The sequence below is a fragment of the Bubalus kerabau genome, chromosome 1 (genome assembly GCF_029407905.1).
Source record: "Bubalus kerabau isolate K-KA32 ecotype Philippines breed swamp buffalo chromosome 1, PCC_UOA_SB_1v2, whole genome shotgun sequence".
Classification (NCBI taxonomy): Eukaryota; Metazoa; Chordata; class Mammalia; order Artiodactyla; family Bovidae; genus Bubalus; species Bubalus kerabau.
Window position 1 is genome coordinate 178,941,899 of NC_073624.1, and position 19,534 is coordinate 178,961,432.

The window sequence follows — 19,534 nt, forward strand, 5'->3', positions numbered from 1 at the left end:
ATTATGTTGAGGTATGTTCCTTCTATTCCTGCTTTCTGGAGGGTTTTTATCATAAATGGATGTTGAATTTTGTCAAAGGCTTTCTCTGCATCTATTGAGATAATCATATGGTTTTTATTTTTCAATTTGTTAATGTGGTGTATTACATTGATTGATTTGCAGATATTGAAGAATCCTTGCATCCCTGGGATAAAGCCCACTTGGTCATGGTGTATGATCTTTTTAATGTGTTGTTGGATTCTGATTGCTAGAATTTTGTTAAGGATTTTTGCATCTATGTTCAACAGTGATATCGGCCTGTAGTTTTCTTTTTTTGTGGGATCTTCATCAGGTTTTGGTTTCAGGGTGATGGTGGCCTCATAGAATGAGTTTGGAAGGTTTACCTTCCTCTGCAATTTTCTGAAAGAGTTTGAGCAGGATAGGTGTTAGCTCTTCTCTAAATTTTTGGTAGAATTCAGCTGTGAAGCCGTCTGGACCCGGGCTTTTGTTTGAGCATCCTTTCATGTGTTTGTTCGCCATCTGTATATTTTCTTTGGAGAAATGTGTGTTTAGTTCTTTGGCCCATTCTTTGATTGGGTCGCTTATTTTTCTGGAATTGAGCTGCAGGAGCTGCTTGTATGTTTTTGAGATTAATCCTTTGTCTGTTGCTTCATTTGCTATTATTTTCTCCCATTCTGAAGGCTGTCTTTTCACCTTGTTTATAGTTTCCTTTGTTGTGCAAAAGCTTTTAAGTTTAATTAGGTCCCATTTGTTTATTTTTGCTTTTATTTCCATTAGTCTAGGAGGTGGGTCATAGAGGATCCTCCTGTGATTTATGTGACAGAGAGTGTTTTGCCTATGTTTTCCTCTAGGAGTTGTATGGTTTCCGGTCTTACATTTAGATCTTTAATCCATTTTGAGTTTATTTTTGTGTATGGTGTTAGAAAGTGTTCTGCTGCTGCTGCTGCTAAGTCACTTCAGTCGTGTCCGACTCTGTGTGACCCACAGACGGCAGGCCACCAGGCTCCTCTGTCCGTGGGATTTTCCAGGCAAGAGTCTGGAATGGGGCGCCATTGCCTTCTCCAAGAAAGTGTTCTAGTTTCATTCATTCACAAGTGGTTGACCAGTTTTCCCAGCACCACTTGTTAAAGAGATTGTCTTTTCTCCATTGTATATTCTTGCCTCCTTTGTCAAAGATAAGGTGTCCATAGCTGCGTGGATTTATCTCTGGGCTCTCTATTTTGTTCCACTGATCTATGTTTCTGTCTTTGTGCCAGTACCAGACTGCCTTGATGACTGTTGCTATGTAGTATAGCCTGAAGTCAGGCAGGTTGATTCCTTCAGTTCCATTCTTCTTTCTCAATATTGCTTTGGCTATTGGAGGTTTTTTGTATTTACATACAAATTGTGAAATTATTTGTTCTAGCACTGTGAAGAATATCGTTGGTAGCTTGATAGGGATTGCATTGAATCTATAGATTGCTTTGGGTAGTATACCAATTTTCACTATATTGATACTTCCAATCCATGAACATGGTGTATTTCTCCATCTATTTGTGTCATCTTTGATTTCTTTTTCAGTGTTTTATAGTTTTCTATATATAGGTCTTTTGTTTCTTTAGGTAGATTTGTTCCTAAGTATTTTATTCTTTTCATTGCAATGGTAAATGGAAATGATTCCTTAATTTCTCTTTCTGTTTTTTCATTGTTAGTGTACAAGAATGCAAGGGATTTCTGCATGTTAATTTTATATCCTGCAACTTTATTGTATTCATTAATTAGCTTTAGTAATTTTCTGTTGGAGTCCTTAGGGTTTTCTATGTAGAAGATCATGCCATCTGCAAAGCATGAGAGTTTTACTTCTTTTCCAATCTGAATTCCTTTTATTTCTTCTTGTGCTCTGATTGCTGTGGCCAAAACTTCTGAAACAATGTTGAATAGTAGTGGTGAGAGTGGGCATCCTTATCTTGTTCCTGACTTTAGTGGAAATGCTTTCAATTTTTCACCATTGAGGATAATGTTTGCTGTGCATTTATCATATATGGCTTTTATTATGTTGAGGTTTGCTCCTTCTATGCCTGCTTTCTGGAGGGTTTTTTTTTTTTATCATAAATGGATGTTGAATTTTGTCAAAGGCTTTCTCTGCATCTATTGAGATAATTGTATGGCTTTTATCTTTCAATTTGTTAATGTGGTGTATCACATTGATTGATTTGCAAATATTGAAGAATCCTTGCATCCCTGTGATAAAGCCCACTTGGTCATGATGTATGATCTTTTTAATATGTTGTTGGAATCTGTTTGATAGAATTTTGTTAAGGATTTTTGCATTTATGTTCATCCGCGATATTGGCCTGAAGTTTTCTTTTTTAGTGGCATATTTGTCAGGTTTTGGTATTAGTGTGATGGTGGCCTCATAGAATGAGTTTGGAAGTTTACCTTACTCTGCAATTTTCTGGAAGAGTCGGATAGGTTTTAGCTCTTTTCGAAATTTTTGGTAGAATTCGGCTGTGAAGCCATCTGGTCCTGGGCTTTTATTTGTGGAAGATTTCTGATCATGGTCCTGATTTCTGTGCTTGTGATGGGTCTGTTAAGATTTTCTATTTCTTCCTGGTTCAGTTTTGGAAAGTTTTACTATTCTAAGAATTTGTCCATTTCTTCCAAGTTGTCCAGTTTATTGGCATATAGTTGCTGATAGTAGTCTCTTATGATCCTTTGTGTTTCTGTGTTATCTGTTGTGATTTCTCCATTTTCATTTCTAATTTTATTGATTTGATTCATCTCACTTTGTTTCTTGATGAGTCTGGGCTAATGGTTTGTCTATTTTATTTATCTTCTCGAAGAACCAGCTTTTAGCTTTTTTGATTTTTGCTATGGTCTCTTTTGCTTCTTTTGCATTTATTTCTGCCTTAATTTTTGTGATTTCTTTCCTTCTCCTAATCCTGGGGTTTTTCATTTCTTCCTTTTCTAGGTGCTTTTGGTGTAGAGTTAAGTTATTTATTTGATTCCTCTCCTATTTCTTGAGGTAGGCTTGTATTGTTATGAACATTCCCCTTCAGTTCAGTTCAGGTCAGTCGTTCAGTCGTGTCCAACTCTTTGAGACCCCAGGAACTGAAGCACGCCAGGCCCCACTGTCCATCATCAACTCCTGGAGTCCACTCAAACCCATGTCCATTGAGTCAGTGATGCCATCCAACCATCTCATCCTCTATTGTCCCATTCTTCTCCTGGCCTAAATCTTTCCCATCATCAGGGTCTTTTCCAATAAGTCAGCTCTTTGCATCACGTGGCCAAAGTATTGGAGTTTCAGCTTCAACATCAGTCCTTCCAATGAACACCTAGGACTGATCTCCTTTAGGATGGACTGGTTGGATCTCCTTGCAGTCTAAGGGACTCTCAAGAGTCTTCTCCAACACCACAGTTCAAAAGCATCAATTCTTCGGGGCTCAGATTTCTTTATAGTCCAACTCTCACATCCATACATGACCACTGGAAAAACCATAGCCTTGACTAGATGGACCTTTTTTGGTAAAGTAATATCTCTGCATTTTAATATGCTGTCTAGATTGGTTATAACTTTCCTTCCAAGGAGTAAGCGTCTTCTAATTTCATGGCTGCAGTCACCATCTGCAGTGATTTTGGAGCCCCCCAAAATAAAGTCAGCCATTGTTTCCACTGTTTCCCCATCTATTTGCCATGAAGTGATGGGACCAGATGCCATGATCTTCATTTTCTGAATGTTGAGCTTTAAGCCAACTTTTTCACTTTCCTCTTTTACTTTCATCAAGAGGCTCTTTAGTTCATTTCACTTTGTGCCATAAGGGTGGTGTCATCTGCATATCTGAGGTTATTGATATTTCTGCCGGCAATCTTGATTCCAGCTTGTGCTTCTTCCAGCCCAGCGTTTCTCATGATTTACTCTGCATATAAGTTAAATAAGCAGGGTGACAATATACAGCCTTGACGTACTCCTTTTCCTATTTGGAACCAGTCTGTTGTTCCATGTCCGGTTCTAACTGTTGCTTCCTGACCTGCATATAGGTTTCTCAAGAGGCAGGTCAGATGGTCTGATATTCCCATCTCTTGAAGCATTTTCCACAGTTTTTGTGATCCACACAGTCAAAGGTTTTGGAATAGTCAATAAAGCAGAAATAGATGTTTTTCTGGAACTCCTTTGCTTTTTCGATGATCCAGTGGATGTTGGCAATTTGACCTCTGGTTCCTCTGCCTTTTCTAAAACCAGCTTGAACATCTGGAATTTCATGATTCACTTACTGCTGTAGCCTGGCTTGCAGAATTTCTAGCATTACTTTACTAGCATGGGAGATGAGTGCAATTGTGCGGTAGTTTGAGCATTCTTTGGCATTGCCTTTCTTTGGGATTGGAATGAAAACTGAAGTTTTCCAGTCCTGTGGGCACTGCTGAGTTTTCCAAATTTGCTGACATATTGAGTGCAGCCCTTTCACAGCATCATCTTTCAGGATTTGAAATAGCTCAACTGGAGTTCCATCACCTGCACTAGCTTTGTTCATAGTGACACTTTCTAAGGCCCACTTGACTTCACATTCCAGGATGTCTGGCTCTAGGTGAGTGATCATACCATCGTGATTATCTGGGTCTTGAAGATATTTTTTGTACAGTTCTTCTGTGTGTTCTTGCCTCCTCTTCTTAATATCTTCTGCTTCTGTTAGGTCCATATCATTTTTGTCCTTTATCAAGCCCAACTTTGCATGAAATGTTCCCTTGGTACATCTAATTTTCTTGAAGAGATCTCTAGTCTTTCCCATTGTGTTTTCCTCTATTTCTTTGCATTGATCGCTGAAGAAGGCTTTCTTATCTTTTCTTGCTATTCTTTGGAACTCTGCATTCAGATGCTTATATCTTTCCTTTTCTCCTTTGCTTTTCACTTCTCTTCTTTTCACAGCTATGTGTAAGTCCTCCCAAGACAGCCATTTTGCTTTTTTGCATTTATTTTCCATGGGGATGGTCTTGATCCCTGTCTCCTGTACAATGTCATAAACCTCATTGCATAGTTCATCAGGCACTCTATCTATCAGATCTAGGCCCTTAAATCTATTTCTCACTTCCACTGTATAATCAAAAGGGATTTGATTTAGGTCATACCTGAATGGTTTAGTGATTTTCCCTACTTTCTTCAATTGAAGTCTGAATTTGGCAATAAGGAGTTCATGATCTGAGCCACAGTCAGCTCCTGGTCTTGTTTTTGTTGACTGTATAGAGCTTCTCCATATTTGGCTGCAAAGAATATAATCAATCTGACTTTGGTGTTGACCATCTGGCGATGTCCCTGTGAGAGACTTCTCTTGTGTTGTTAGAAGAGGGTGTGTGCTATGACCAGTGCATTTTTTTGGAAAAACTTTATTAGTCTTTGCCCTGCTTCATTTCGTATTCCAAGGCCAAATTTGCCTGTTACTCCAGGTGTTTTTTGACTTTCTACTTTTGCATTCCAGCCCCCTATAATGAAAAGGACATCTTTTTTGGGTGTTAGTTCTAAAAGGTCTTGTAGGTCTTCATAGGACCGTTCAACTTCAGCTTCTTCAGCATTACTGGTTGGGACATAGACTTGGAATACTGTGATATTGAATGGATTGCCTTGGAAACGAACAGAGATCATTCTGTCGTTTTTGAGATTTCATCCAAGTACTGCATTTTGGACTCTTTTGTTGACCATGATGGCTACTCCATTTCTTCTGAGGGATTCCTTCCCGCAGTAGTAGATATAATGGTCATCCGTGTTAAATTCACCCATTCCAGTCCATTTGAGTTCACTGATTCCAAGAATGTCAACGTTCACTCTTGCCATCTCCTGTTGGACCACTTCCAATTTGCCTTGATTCATGGACCTGACATTCCAGGTTCCTATGCAATATTGCTCTTTACAGCATCGGACCTCGCTTCTATCACCAGTCACATCCACAGCTGGGTATTCTTTTTGCTTTGGCTCCATCCCTTCATTCTTTCTGGAGTTATTTCTCCACTGATCTCCAGTAGCATATTGGGCACCTACTGACCTGGGGAGTTCCTCTTTCAGTATCCTATCATTTTGCCTTTTCATACTGTTCATGGGGTTCTCAAGGCAAGAATACTGAAGTGGTTTGCCATTCCCTTCTCCAGTGGACCACATTCTGTCAGATCTCTCCACCATGTCTCGCCCGTCTGGGTTGCCCTATGGACATGGCTTAGTTTCATTGAGTTCGACAAGACTGTGGCCCTAGTGTGATTAGATTGACTAGTTTTCTGTGAGCATGGTTTCAGTGTGTCTGCCCTCTGATGCCCTCTTGCAAGACTACCATCTTGGGTTTCTCTTACCTTGGGCATGGGGTATCTCGTCATGGCTGCTCCAGCAAAGCACAGCCGCTGCTCTTTACCTTGGATGAGGGGTGTCTCCTCACCGCTGCCTTTCCTGACCTTCCTGACCTAGGGATAGCTCCTCTAGGCCCTCCTGAGCCCATGCTGCCACCACTCCTTAGACATGGGGTAGCTCCTCCTGGCCGCCACCCCTGGTCTTGGGCGTAGGGGCATGTTGTAGCTCGCCCGGGCCGCCACCACTGACCTCAGACTCAGGGTAGCTCCTCTCGGCCTCTGCCCCTGACCTCAGATGTGGGGTAGCTCCTCTCAGCTGCCGCCCCTGACCTCGGACTTGGGTAGCTCTTCTCGGCCGTTCCTGTGCCATTGCAGCCTGGCACTCTAGGCCGCTACCCCTGACCTCGGATGTGGGGTCCTCTTGGCCATTGCCCTTCAGGCATGGGGTCCTCCCAGCTTCTGCCCCTGACCTCGGACGTGGGGTAGCTCCTCTTGGCCATGCTTAGTGCGCCAGTCGCAGCCGCCCGAGCTTAGTGCACTGGTTGCAGCTGCCCGCCCTTAAGACTGGATTCAGTTCAGGTCAGTCACTCTGTCGCGTCCGACTCTTTGCGACCCCATGAATCGCAGCATGCCAGGCCTCCCTGTCCATCACCAACTCCCGGAGTTCACTCAGACTCAAGTCCATCGAATCAGTGATGCCATCCAACCATCTCATCCTCTGTTGTCCCCTCTCCTCTTGCCCCCAATCCCTCCCAGCATCAGAGTCTTTTCCAATGAGTCAACTCTTCTCATGAGGTGGCCAAAGTACTGGAGTTTCAGCTTTAGCATCAGTCCTTCCAAAGAACACCCAGGGCTGATCTCCTTCAGAATGGACTGATTGGATCTCCTTGCAGTCCAAGGGACTCTCAAGAGTCTTCTTCAACACCACAGTTCAAAAGCATCAATTCTTCGGCACTCAGCCTTCTTCACAGTCCAACTCTCACATCCATACATGACCACAGGAAAAATGATAGCCTTGACAAGCCGGAACTTTGTTGGCAAAGTAATGTCTGTGCTTTTGAAGATGCTATCTAGGTTAGACATAACTTTCCTTCCAAGGAGTAAACATCTTTTAATTTCATGGCTGCAGTCACCAGAGCCTAGAAAAATAAAGTCTGACACTGTTTCCACTGTTTCCCCATCTATTTCGTGTGAAGTGATGGGACCGGATGCCGTGATCTTCGTTTTCTGAATGTTGAGCTTTAAGCCAACTTTTTCACTCTCCACTTTCACTTTCATCAAGAGGCTTTTGAGTTCCTCTTCACTTTCTGCCATAAGGGTGGTGTCATCTGTGTATCTGAGGTTATTGTTATTTCTCCAAGCAATCTTGATTCCAGCTTGTGTTTCTTCCAGTCCAGAGTTTCTCATGATATACTCTGCATATAAGTTAAATAAACAGGGTGACAATATACAGCCTTGATGTACTCCTTTTCCTATTTGGAACCAGTCTGTTGTTCCATGTCCAGTTCTAACTGTTGCTTCCTGACCTGCATACAGATTTCTCAAGAGGCAGGTCAGGTGGTTTGGTATTCCCATCTCTTTCAGAATTTCCCACAGTTTATTTTGATCCACACAGTCACACTGTAGGTTTAAGTCTCCATTTGCAAGGACAGTTATGGCAGTGATTTTCAGAAGAATGTGGTACACATAATGAAAAGCTGTAGTCTCAGATATCCTCTAAGATAAAACCAAACACCTTGGCTAATAATAAAAGAAGTTTTCCCAGATTCAGATCAGATCAGATCAGTTGCTCAGTCGTGTCCGACTCTTTGCGACCCCATGAATCGCAGCATGCCAGGCCTCCCTGTCCATCACCAACTCCCGGGGTTCACTCAGACTCACATCCATCGAGTCAATGATGCCATCCAGCCATCTCATCCTCTGTCGTCCCCTTCTCCTCCTGCCCCCAATCCCTCCCAGCATCAGACTCTTTTCCAATGAGTCAACTCTTCTCATGAGGTGGCCAAAGTACTGGAGCTTCAGCTTTAGAATCATTCTTTCCAAAGAACACCCAGGGCTGATCTCCTTCAGAATGGACTGGTTGGATCTCCTTGCAGTCCAAGGGACTCTCAAGAGTCTTCTCCAACACCACAGTTCAAAAGCATCAATTCTTCGGCGCTCAGCCTTCTTCACAGTCCAACTCTCACATCCATACATGACCACAGGAATTCCCACATTAGTCCTATTGTTTACTACAGTCTTTCAGTAGCACAAGAGAAAAAAATATTTGGTTTGATATATGTCATCTGAGCAGAAATTATTCTTAAGAAATCCATGCTGCCCTACTAAATAAATAGGCATTAGAGATATTTTAAATCAAGTTTTGGAAAGCTTTGAGAAAGTAGAAAATGAACAAAGGGAAAAAGTGTTTATAAATCAGACAGAGAAGGAAACAGAAATCTGAGTTACTTCAATGGTATAAAGAAGTGGAATCATTTCAATATTTGGCAAAACTAATACAATATTGTAAAGTTTAAAAATAAAATAAAATTTTAAAAAAAGAAACGAAAATTCAGGAGATAGAGACACAGAACAATTCTATGTCACACTCTGATCAAATAATATTAAATTCTGGCTCAAATGCTTTGCAGTTTGCTAAAAATGAGGACTTCTTTAACCCTATGACAATTAGTCCTTCTATTACTGCCATCCCAAAGAATATTTTCAAGGCTTTCTTTATATCTTCATACCTTAGGCTAAGAGGAAATGGACATTCCATGAGAATAAACTCTGAAATTTCTGAAATATTTTGTGGTTCCATGCCTTCTGGGTAACTACCAAGATATAGAATAATAACTTATTAACTTTTACACAAGTAAGCATTAGCAACCTAGCACGCATGCATGTTCAGTCACTTCCATCATGTCCAACTCTGCGATTCCATGAACTGTGGATTGCAAGGCTCCCCTGTCCATGGGATTCTCCAGGCAAGAATATTGGAGTGGATTGTCATTTCCTTCTCCAGGGGATCTTCCTGAAGCAGGGATCGAACCTGTGTCTTTTACTTCTTCTTCATTGGCAGGCAAGGTGTTTACCATTAGTGCCAACCCAACATAAATGCTATTACTTACATTTCACAGTCAGGACATTAACTTCAATAGGTATCAGTAGGGGGTGAGGCAAAGTCCTTTCTCATTTTTCTTATATGGCATCTTTTCTTTGTTATTCATGTCCTTTGAGCTTTAATCTCTCCTTTGTAGGTTCAGTGGGCCCACTACTTCTGGTTTTGTTCTTTTACCAGCATTCAAAGCCCTCCCTAGACCATACTCTATAAATCATGTATATGCCATGATTCTTCATCCTTTTACACTGAATAACTTTCTTCATATGATTTTCTCATTTGTCATACATACATTTATTTAACTATACTCAGTTCAGTTCAGTCACTCAGTCATGTCCGACTCTTTGCAACCCCATGGACTGCAGCATGCCAGGCCTCCCTGTCCATCACCATCTCCCAGAATATACTCAAACTCATGTCCACTGAGTCAGTGATGCCATCCAACCATCTCATCCTCTGCTGTCCCCTTCTCCTCCTGTCTTCAATCTGCCTGGCATCAGGGTCTTTTCAAATGAGTCAGTTCTTCACATCAGGTGACCAAAATATTGGAGTTTCCGCTTCAGCATCAGTCCTTCCAATGAATATTAAGGACTGATTTTCTTTAGGATGAACTGGTTAGATCTCTTTGCAGTCCAAGGGACTCTCAAGGGTCTTCTATACTATGGCTCAAAAGCATCAATTCTTTGATGCTCAGCTTTCTTTATAGTCCAACTCTCACATCCATACATGATGACTGGAAAAACCATAGCTTTGACTGGACAGACCTTTGTTGTCAAAATAATGTCTCTGCTTTTTAATATGCTGTCTATGTTGGTCATAACTTTTCTTCCAAGGAGCTAGCATCTTTTAATTTCATGGCAGCAGTCACCATCTGCAGTGATTTTGGAGCCCCAAAAAATAAAGTCTGTCACGGTTTGCATTGTTTACCCATCTATTTGCCATGAGTGACCTTTATGGCAGAAAGTGAAGAGGAACTAAAAAGCCTCTTGATGAAAGTGAAAGTAGAGAGTGAAAAAGTTGGCTTAAAGCTCAACATTCAGAAGATGAAGATCATGGCATCTGGTCCCATCACTTCATGGGAAATAGATGGGGAAACGGTGGAAACAGTGTCAGACTTTATTTTGGGGGGCTCCAAAATCACTGCAGATGGTGACTGCAGCCATGGAATTAAAAGACGCTTACTTCTTGGAAGGAAAGTTATGACCAACCTAGATAGCATATTGAAAAGCAGAGACATTACTTTGCCAACAAAGGTCCGTCTAGTCAAGGCTATGGTTTTTCCAATGGTCATGTATGGATGTGAGAGTTGGACTGTGAAGAAAGCTGAGCACCGAAGAATTGAGGCTTTTGAACTGTGGTGTTGGAGAAGACTCTTGAGAGTCCCTTGGACTGCAAGGAGATCCAACCAGTCCATTCTGAAGGCGATCAGCCTGGGATTTCTTTGGAAGGAATGATGCTAAAGCTGAAACTCCAGTACTTTGGCCACCTCATGTGAAGAGTTGACTCATTGGAAAAGAGTCTGATGCTGGGAGGGATTGGGGGCAGGAGGAGAAGGGGACGACAGAGGATGAGATGGCTGGATGGCATCACTGACTCGATGAACATGAGTCTGAGTGATCTCTGGGAATTGATGATGGACAGGGAGGCCTGGTGTGCTGCAATTCATGGGGTCACAAAGAGTCGGACATGACTGAGCGACTGAACTGAACTGAACTGAGCTATTATTATGCCCCATAAACTAGATTATCAGATTATGTGTATGCATGTCTTAGTCGCTCAATCATTCTGATTCTTTGTGACCCCATGGACTGTGGCCTGCCAGGCTCCCCTGTCCATGGGATTTCCCAGGTAAGAATACTTGAGCAGCCATTCCCTTTGCAGGGGGTCATCCTGACCCAGAGATTGAATCCAAGACTCCTGCTTGCAGGCAGATTTTTTTCCCATCTGAGCCACCAGTTAAACCCTTGCATATTATAGAGATTGTCAAATTTAATTTAAAACCAGTGTATTCTATGAAATAGTGCTTTTATGAGCATCAGTTTTCATTGTCAAATTAGGACTCAGTGGGATTTAATGTTTTACTCAAAAGTATAAACCAAGTAAGGGATGGAGTCTGATTGGAATCCCTCAGTTCTGGAACTCTGGGGCAGTGATTCAATCTGAGACTATTTAGTTCTTGGAATTACTTTACAGTATCTGAAAGGATGCTGCTAATGTTCTATAAACCACATAACATTAGCAGCATTAGTTGGAGAAGACTCTTGAGAGTCCCTTGGACTGCAAGGAGGTCCAACCCGTCCATCCTAAAAGAAGTCAGTCCTGAATATTCATTGGGAGGACTGATGCTGAAGCTGAAACTCCAATACTTTGGCCACTTTATGTGATGAACTGACTTCTTGGAAAAGATGCTGATGATGAGAAATATTGAAGGCAGGAGGAAAAGGGAACAACAGAGGATAAGATGGTTGGATGGCATCACCGACTTGATGGACATGAGTTTGACCAAGCTCCAGGATATGATGAGGGACACGGAAGCCTGGCGTGCTGCAGTCCATGAGTTGCAAAGAGTTGGACACGACTGAGCAACAGAACTGAACTGAACAGCACCCAATATAAACAATTATCCTGTTCCAAATCAATAGTAAGATGGTGAGAATCCCTTTTCTAGATCAAAATATTTCTAAATTCACTGTACATACAAATCACCAAGGTTTTTAGTTCAATGCAAACTCTGATTCACCAGGTCTCTTGTCAACCCAGGGACCCTGTTTCTGACAAGCTCCCAGGTGTTGTTGATGCTGCAGGTCCAGGTCTGTGAATCATGCTTTGGTAGCAAGAAAGTGGTTCTGCGTTGGAGTCAGGTATACACAGTTTTGGGCTTCCCTGGTGGCTCAGACCGTAAAGAATCTGCCTCCAAAGCTGGAGACTTGGGTTCGATCCCTGGGTCAGGATGATCCCCTGCAGGAGGACATGGCAACCCACTCCAGTATTCTTGCCTGGATAATTTCATGGACAGAGGAGATTGGTGGGCTACAGTTCATGGGGTCACAAAGAATCGGACATGACTAAGTCACTAACACTTTCACTTTCACTATTCAGTTTAATCTTCTTCACCAAAAATCTTTTATATATATAATTTTGAAAATTTTTTCACATGCTTTATAGGTGATTACACAGAATGTATCATTTTAAACACAGCAACCAATCCTTTTCCCTAATGAGAATAGGATGTTTTCCCAAGAACACCAAAATCCAAACTTCAGTGAATAGATACAGGGCATGAAAGTGAAATATTTTGCTTAGTAATACAAAGTGTAGTTTAAATTTTCTACCTATTGAATTTTTCCCCTGACTCAAAGGTCATGTTAAGTGAATGTATTCAGATGTGTTCTTCTGTGTAAACTCCACTTGGAAATCTGTAGTTGACTAACACTTGCCAGTAACTAGGGTAAGTGCTGTGGACATTGGTAAGTAAGAGAACAGGATCCTAAAGAGAAGAAAAAATCTGAATAACCACCTCTAAAGCAAACTATAGGTTAAAGTCTCCATTGTCAAGACAAATTAAGGAAATAATTTACATAAGCAAATAAGGCAATAATTAAGGAATGGTGTGTGCAAAATTAAAACTACAGTCAGTTTTCCTGTGATATTAAATTACATAAAATACCTTGGCTAGTAAGTGTAGCTTTTTTCCTCACTGTGGTTCTATTACTTATAACAATTCTTTCAATAACACAAGAGAAAAAAGTATTTGGGATGATATATATCATTTGAGAAGAAATAATTCTTAAGAAATCCATGTTATCCATGAAAAAAATGGGGATTGTAAATATTGTGAATCAAGTTTGGGAAGATTTTTGAGAAATTTAAAATTTGACAAAGGGGAAAATTGCTTATAAATCATACAGAGAAAAAACTTATAAATGTGAGTTGCTTCACTGCTATGAAGAATTTGAATCAAAGAAATGAAAATTTCAGGGAATAGAGGGAGTGAGCAATTTCTACTTCTACACTCTGATCAAAAATATCAAATTCTGGCTCAAATACTTTGCATCCTGCAAAAGTGGGAACTTCTTTGATGCTATGACTGTTAGTCCTTTTATACCTGCCATTCCAAATAATATTTTCAGAGCCTTCTTTATGTCTTTGTACCTTAGACTGCAGATCTGAAGGGGTTTGACATGGGTGTGAACGCAGTGAACATCATTGAGGCAAATGCACTCGGCTCTGAGCAGAAGGGTTTGTGGAGCAGCAAGGCTGAGGTACCAGAGAAGGCAATGGCACCCCACTCCAGTACTCTTGCCTGGAAAATCCATGCACGGAGGAGCCTGGTGGGCTGCAGTCCACGCGGTCACTAAGAGTCAGATACAACTGAGCGACTTCACTTTCACTTTTCACTTTCATGCATTGGAAAAGGAAATGGCAACCCACTCCAGTGTTCTTGCCTGGAGAATCTCAGGGATGGGGGAGCCTGGTGGGCTGCCGTCTATGGGGTCACACAGAGTCGGACACGACTGAAGTGACTTAGCATGTCTGAGGTACAAGCAAAGCTCATACAATAAAGCAAGGATAGAACTGAGAGGTGAGAGGCACAGGTGAAAAGCACTTTATACTTCTCCCAAGTTGATGGCATTACACGTATAGAGGAAACTTTCTTAGAATATGGATAAAGGATCCCAGGCAAGAGATCACCACTCAGGAATATTACAGTTTCAAAATACATCACCATGTCACTAAGAAAGGTGTCACAATTGGCAAGTTGGACATCCTGTTTGATTTCACAGGAAAAGTGGAGGATTTTCAAAGTTGTACAGAAGGACAGTTGTGACCCTATTCATCTTTGTAGCCAGGAATACAGGACACTCATGAATCGAACACCAGAACCAGCAGTCCACAGAGCAGAAGGTTCGGGGTTATAGAATAGTGCAGGGCTTGATGGATGGCCATGAAGTGGTCATAGGCCTTTGTGGTCAGGAAAATGTTGTCCAAATCTACAAAGAGTGGGTGAATGTATAGTTATAGGTTATGATTTTGCCTTCTTTGGGATGGTGGTTAAGGTGAAACATATCTAAAAAGAACAAAGTAGAGAAGAATAATTACATGGGTGTGTGGTAGTAGGAGTCAGAGACGGTGGCCAGGATGATGGGCAGTTTTTGTCCTTTAATTTATTTGGCTGCACAGGGTCGTAGTTGTGGTGTATGAGATCTTCACTGCAACATGTGAGATTTTTAGTTGTGACCTGTGGGATCTAGTTTCCCAATCAGGAATCTAACCTTGAGCCCCTGCATTGGGAGTGTGAAGTCTTAGCCACTGGACCATCAGGGAACTCTCAGGATAAGCAGGTTTTCAAACACAGTGATCAGGTGCATGGACAGGAAACTCTCAAACAAGAGGGACTGCAGTTTTGATTCCTCTGATATTCAAGAAGAAGAAATTGTGAATTTGGGTATCATTTCCTGGTGCCATGTAGTCCTTACCAATGTTTGTTGATTTTTGTCTCTTTAACAATAGGCATTCTGACCAGTGGGAAATGTATCTCACTTGGTTTTGAATTCCAGTTCTCTGAAGATGTCAAAGCTCTTTTCATGAGCCTGTTGACCATCTGTATGTATTCCTTGGGGAAAAAAAAAGTCTATTGAAGGTCCTTTACCTGTCTTTAATTTGGTTGTTTATGTTTTTAATTAAGTTGGCTGAATTCTTTTTTGAATAACAGTCCCTTATCAGATGTATAATGTGCAAATACCTTTTTCCACAAGTAGGTTTCCTTTTAGATTTGTGGCTGGTTTCCTTCACTGCAGAGCTTTTCTGTTTGACATAGTTCTGTTTATTTTTACTTTTATATTTCTTGCCTGGGGAAATACAGCCCCCCCTCATATATTTCTAAAACTGAAGTTAAGGTGTTACTGCCTATGTTTTATTTTATGATTTTTTTATGATCATATGATCATAATGATTTTTTATTTTATGTTTTATTTATTTTATTTAGTTTTTATTTTATTTTATGATTTATGAAGTTAAGGTGTTGCTGCCTATGTTTTATTTTATGTTTCAGACCTCACATTTAAGTCTTTAGCCTACGTTGAGTATATCCTTGTATGTAATGTGATAGAGTGGTTCAGTTGCATTCTTTTCCCTGAAGTTGTCCAGTTCCAAAAATATTCTTCTTCATTTTGTGATTGTTACCAATGAAGTAGCTACAGTTATTTTTAATGCTTTTTCCTTTAAGCATTGTACTCTAATTGTTAACAACCTTGTCTGAGATACAGTTTCAATTTTCTGATTCTATCTATCACCTTATTCAGTCTTTGGGTACTTTTTTTTTTTTTCATTTTAAATAGAAGAGAGCATTTCAATATTGCTTATGAAATAGTTCTGAGTGTTGAACTCCAACAGCTTTTCTGTATCTGTGAGATAACCTTTCTTTCTCTCATATCAGAAGGATAACTTTTCTGGATATTTTGGTTGACAGTTTTTATATAACAATATTATAAGTAAGATATTTCATTGACCTGATGAGAAATTTGCTCATAGCCTAATGATGGTACCTTTGTAGGTTACTCTTCTTTTTTCTGGCTGCCTATAACATTCTTTCTTTGCCATCATCTTTGCTGGGGGAATCCTGAAAATGGTGGGCTCTCTTGCCCCTTCCAGGGTGACCAAGGTTGAGGGCTACACCATCTGTACTACCTGGCTCTCTGTGGCTCTAGATGTTGCTGCATCCAGGAGGCCAGGGTCACGTGTACCACCTCCACTGATGCTACCAGTTCCCTCTGGGGCAATGGGCTCAATTGCCTCAGCTGTGCAGCTGAGACCAGGATCACTGCCTCTGTTGTTCTCCCAGTTCCATCTCCTCTAGGTGAAAAATCCATTCACCTTCAGATGTACAACAGTGTGTATCTCGTGTGCCCTGACATGTTGGGTAGAACAACTTTGATTAGTTATGGATGTTTTACTAGTTGTAGATTGAAGAGGTGAGACACAGGGAGCATCTTCTGCCACCATGATGCTGACATCACCAATGATAAACTATGTTTCCTACAAGTTGCAAGATTAAAATGCATACATAAGTGGAGTAGACTATCATATATTAGTGAAGACAGAATTGCCACATGGCTGCATATAACCTCCTGGATGAGCTTTTGTAGAGCTGTAATGTATAAAATTACAAGTGCATGTAGACTTATGAGGAGCCCAGAAGAGATCAAAACAATTCAATATTAAATCTCACTTCATAATAAAGGCATTACATTCAAACATTTACTATTAGGGTGAGTAGTTATGCAGCAATAACTGAGTAAAATATAAAATTGTACAGAATTGAGGTGATTATAATAATTTTATCATTCTATGCATTTATTCTGATATTTAAAGATAGCATTCAACATTCCTGCCTTTCAATTTTATTACAGAAAATGGTGTTAAAAAGCACTCCATTGCAGTTTCCTCCCTGTTAAGCAGTAGATTGGTAGATGTGTTTGGTTGCATAAATTGTGACCTGATTCACATGACTGGATAGGCGGTCAAGTTCTCTAGTGAGTCACCTTTGATCGTGAGATACACATACATATACATATATAAAGAGTTGACTCTTGAGTAATGCAGGGGTTGGGGCAATGACACCCTGTGCAGTTGAAAATCTGCCTATAACATTGCAATCAATGCTCCTTATCCACAGTTCCATACTCTATGATTCAATCAACCCTCTTATAAAATTATATAAATTGCATTAGATTTCACTTGTACTTTTTTTATATGAGTAATTCATCTCATGACTATTCTTTCAGGAAAACAAGGCAAAAATTACTCGGGATGATATATGTTATTTAAGAAATTCTTTCTCATGTTACTCCATAAAAAATGAGAATGTCCAAATATTTCATACCCAAAGTTTGGAGAATTTTGAAATAGAAAAAAACAAAACTTTTTAAAAATGCCTATATAATAGACTGAGGAGAAAGCTTAATAAAGTGAGTCACTGGATTTGTATAGAGAGCTTGAATTAAAATAAAATGGATATTCCAAGAAACAAAGAGGAGTGAATTTTATTACAAATGGACAAAGAATCACAATTTCTGGCTGCAGGACTATTTTCTGTGAAATCAAGGGCAGTTCATCACCCCCAGGGCAATTGACTGCTTTGTGACTGCCATCCCATTGAATCTCTTCAGAGTTCTTTTTATGTCATTCTTGCTCAAAAAGCAGATAAAGGGGTTCAGCATGGGTGTGGTTGTGATGAACAAATAAATGATGCAGAAAAAAAGTGATAAACTTTTGTTTCATATTTGACTGTCTAATGAAATTGTGCAAATGGCTTCAGTTGCCAAGTTGGTACTTTTTTCCCAGAGAAATAGTACAACTAATGATTTTTCTTTTAGTAAACTGAAAAATAAATTGTTCAATATAAAACATTTCACTTCAGAAGAAATTATTCCCAAGGAATGCATGAAGAGTCATGAGGTAAATGGGAATTTCCATACATTCCACTTAAGTTTGCAAATCAATTTGTGGCAGTAGCAAAATGACAAAGGAAAAAAAGATAGCAAATAGCATAAAGGTTAGTCAAGAGAGCTAGTTAACTTGTATAAAGAAGTTGAAATGAAATAAATGGACATATCAGGCAGTAAATTGAAGGAGGAAGTGCTCTTTTCACAATCTGATCAGAAAATCACAATTTTAGCCTCTAAGGCATTGCATCTTGCAAAAATCAACACTTCTTCTGCCTCAACACAATTGGTTCTAATATAGTTGCCATTCTAAAGAATTTCCTCAGAGCCCTCTTTATGTCTTTATTCCTCAGACTGTAGATGAAAGGGTTCAGCATGGGTGTGACCACAGTGTACATCACCGAGGCTGTTACACTTGAATGTGAATTGTGAGTAACAGCAGGGGTAAAGTACACTCCTAAGATTGTACAATAAAATAAGGAGACAACTGAGAGGTGAGATGCACAGGTGGAAAATGCTTTATACTTCCCCTGAGCTGATGAGATTCTATGTATGGAGGAAACTATCCTAGAGTATGAGTAACATGTCCCAGCAAATGGACCACCACCCAACAGCCCAACTGCAAAGTACATCATGGTTTTATTTAGAAAGGTGTCAGAACAGGCAAGTTGGATCACCTCTTTGAATTCACAGAAGAAGTGGGGGATTTCCAAGACTGTACAGAAAGACAGGCGCAGGGCCAGTAAAGTTTGTAACAAGGAATTCAGGGCACCTATCATCCAGGACAACAGAACCAGCAGTGCACACAGCCGGGCGTTCATGATGACTGTGTAGTGCAGTGGGTGACAGATAGCAACATACCGGTCATAGGACATGACGGTCAGGAGGAAGTCATCCAACTGTACAAATAGTAGGAAAAAATATATCTGAGTGAAGCAGTCTTCATAGGAAAGGACTTTGTTTTGTGTTTTTATATTCACCAGCATTTTGGGGATGGTGGTGGAGATGATGTCCACAAAGGACAGGTTGGAGAGGAAGAAGTACATGGGGGTGTGGAGGTGGGAGCCTGAGATGACGGCCAGGATGATGAGCAGATTTCCAACCACAGTGATCAGGTACAAGGAGAGGAAAAGCCCAAATAGGAGGGGCTGCAGTGCTGGTTCCTCTGAAAATCCCAGAAGAATAAATTCTGAAATTTGTGTTTTGTTGCCTGGTGCCATATTTTGGTGGTCATTATTAGGAAACAAAAAAAGAACATGATTAATTTTTGCACGTGTGGGCATTAACATAGTGAAAAGCTGTAAATTACACATTTCTATAGTATTCAAGGTATCTTCTATGACATCTGTGATTAGAAATTCATGTTTCACACTCAGGCTTTTGGCCAACAGATCATGTATTACCTAGTTTAAATGCACATTTGAGGAATTTATTTTGAATACTGACTGTCTTCTGGGGTGAATGTATAGGATGCTAAGAACAAAGCTTCCTACAGTCCAATAGTGAGTAAAAATATAAGTTAACAAATACAAAAACACATTGCCATGTCTTATAGTGAAAGATGCTGTGCAAAAAAAATCACTCTATAAAATAGAGTAAATGGAAAAACAAAGCAGGTATAAGACAGGGGCTTCTCTCATAGCTCAGTTGGTAATGATTCAACCTGCGATGCAGGAGCCTTGGGTTT

General features: G+C 40.3%; 1 protein-coding gene across 1 annotated transcript; it reads right to left on the reverse strand.

The window, feature by feature from the left end:
- Positions 1-18,107: 18,107 nt before the first annotated feature.
- Positions 18,108-19,067, reverse strand: LOC129621479 (olfactory receptor 7A17-like). The gene has a single exon (XM_055538022.1). The coding sequence runs from the start codon at positions 19,065-19,067 to the stop codon at positions 18,108-18,110; it is 960 nt and encodes a 319-aa protein (XP_055393997.1).
- Positions 19,068-19,534: the final 467 nt, after the last annotated feature.

Bases quoted from the DNA above. Each gene is read 5' to 3' on its own strand.
- LOC129621479 (XM_055538022.1), bottom strand. From the start codon at position 19,067: ATGGCACCAGGCAACAAAACACAAATTTCAGAATTTATTCTTCTGGGA.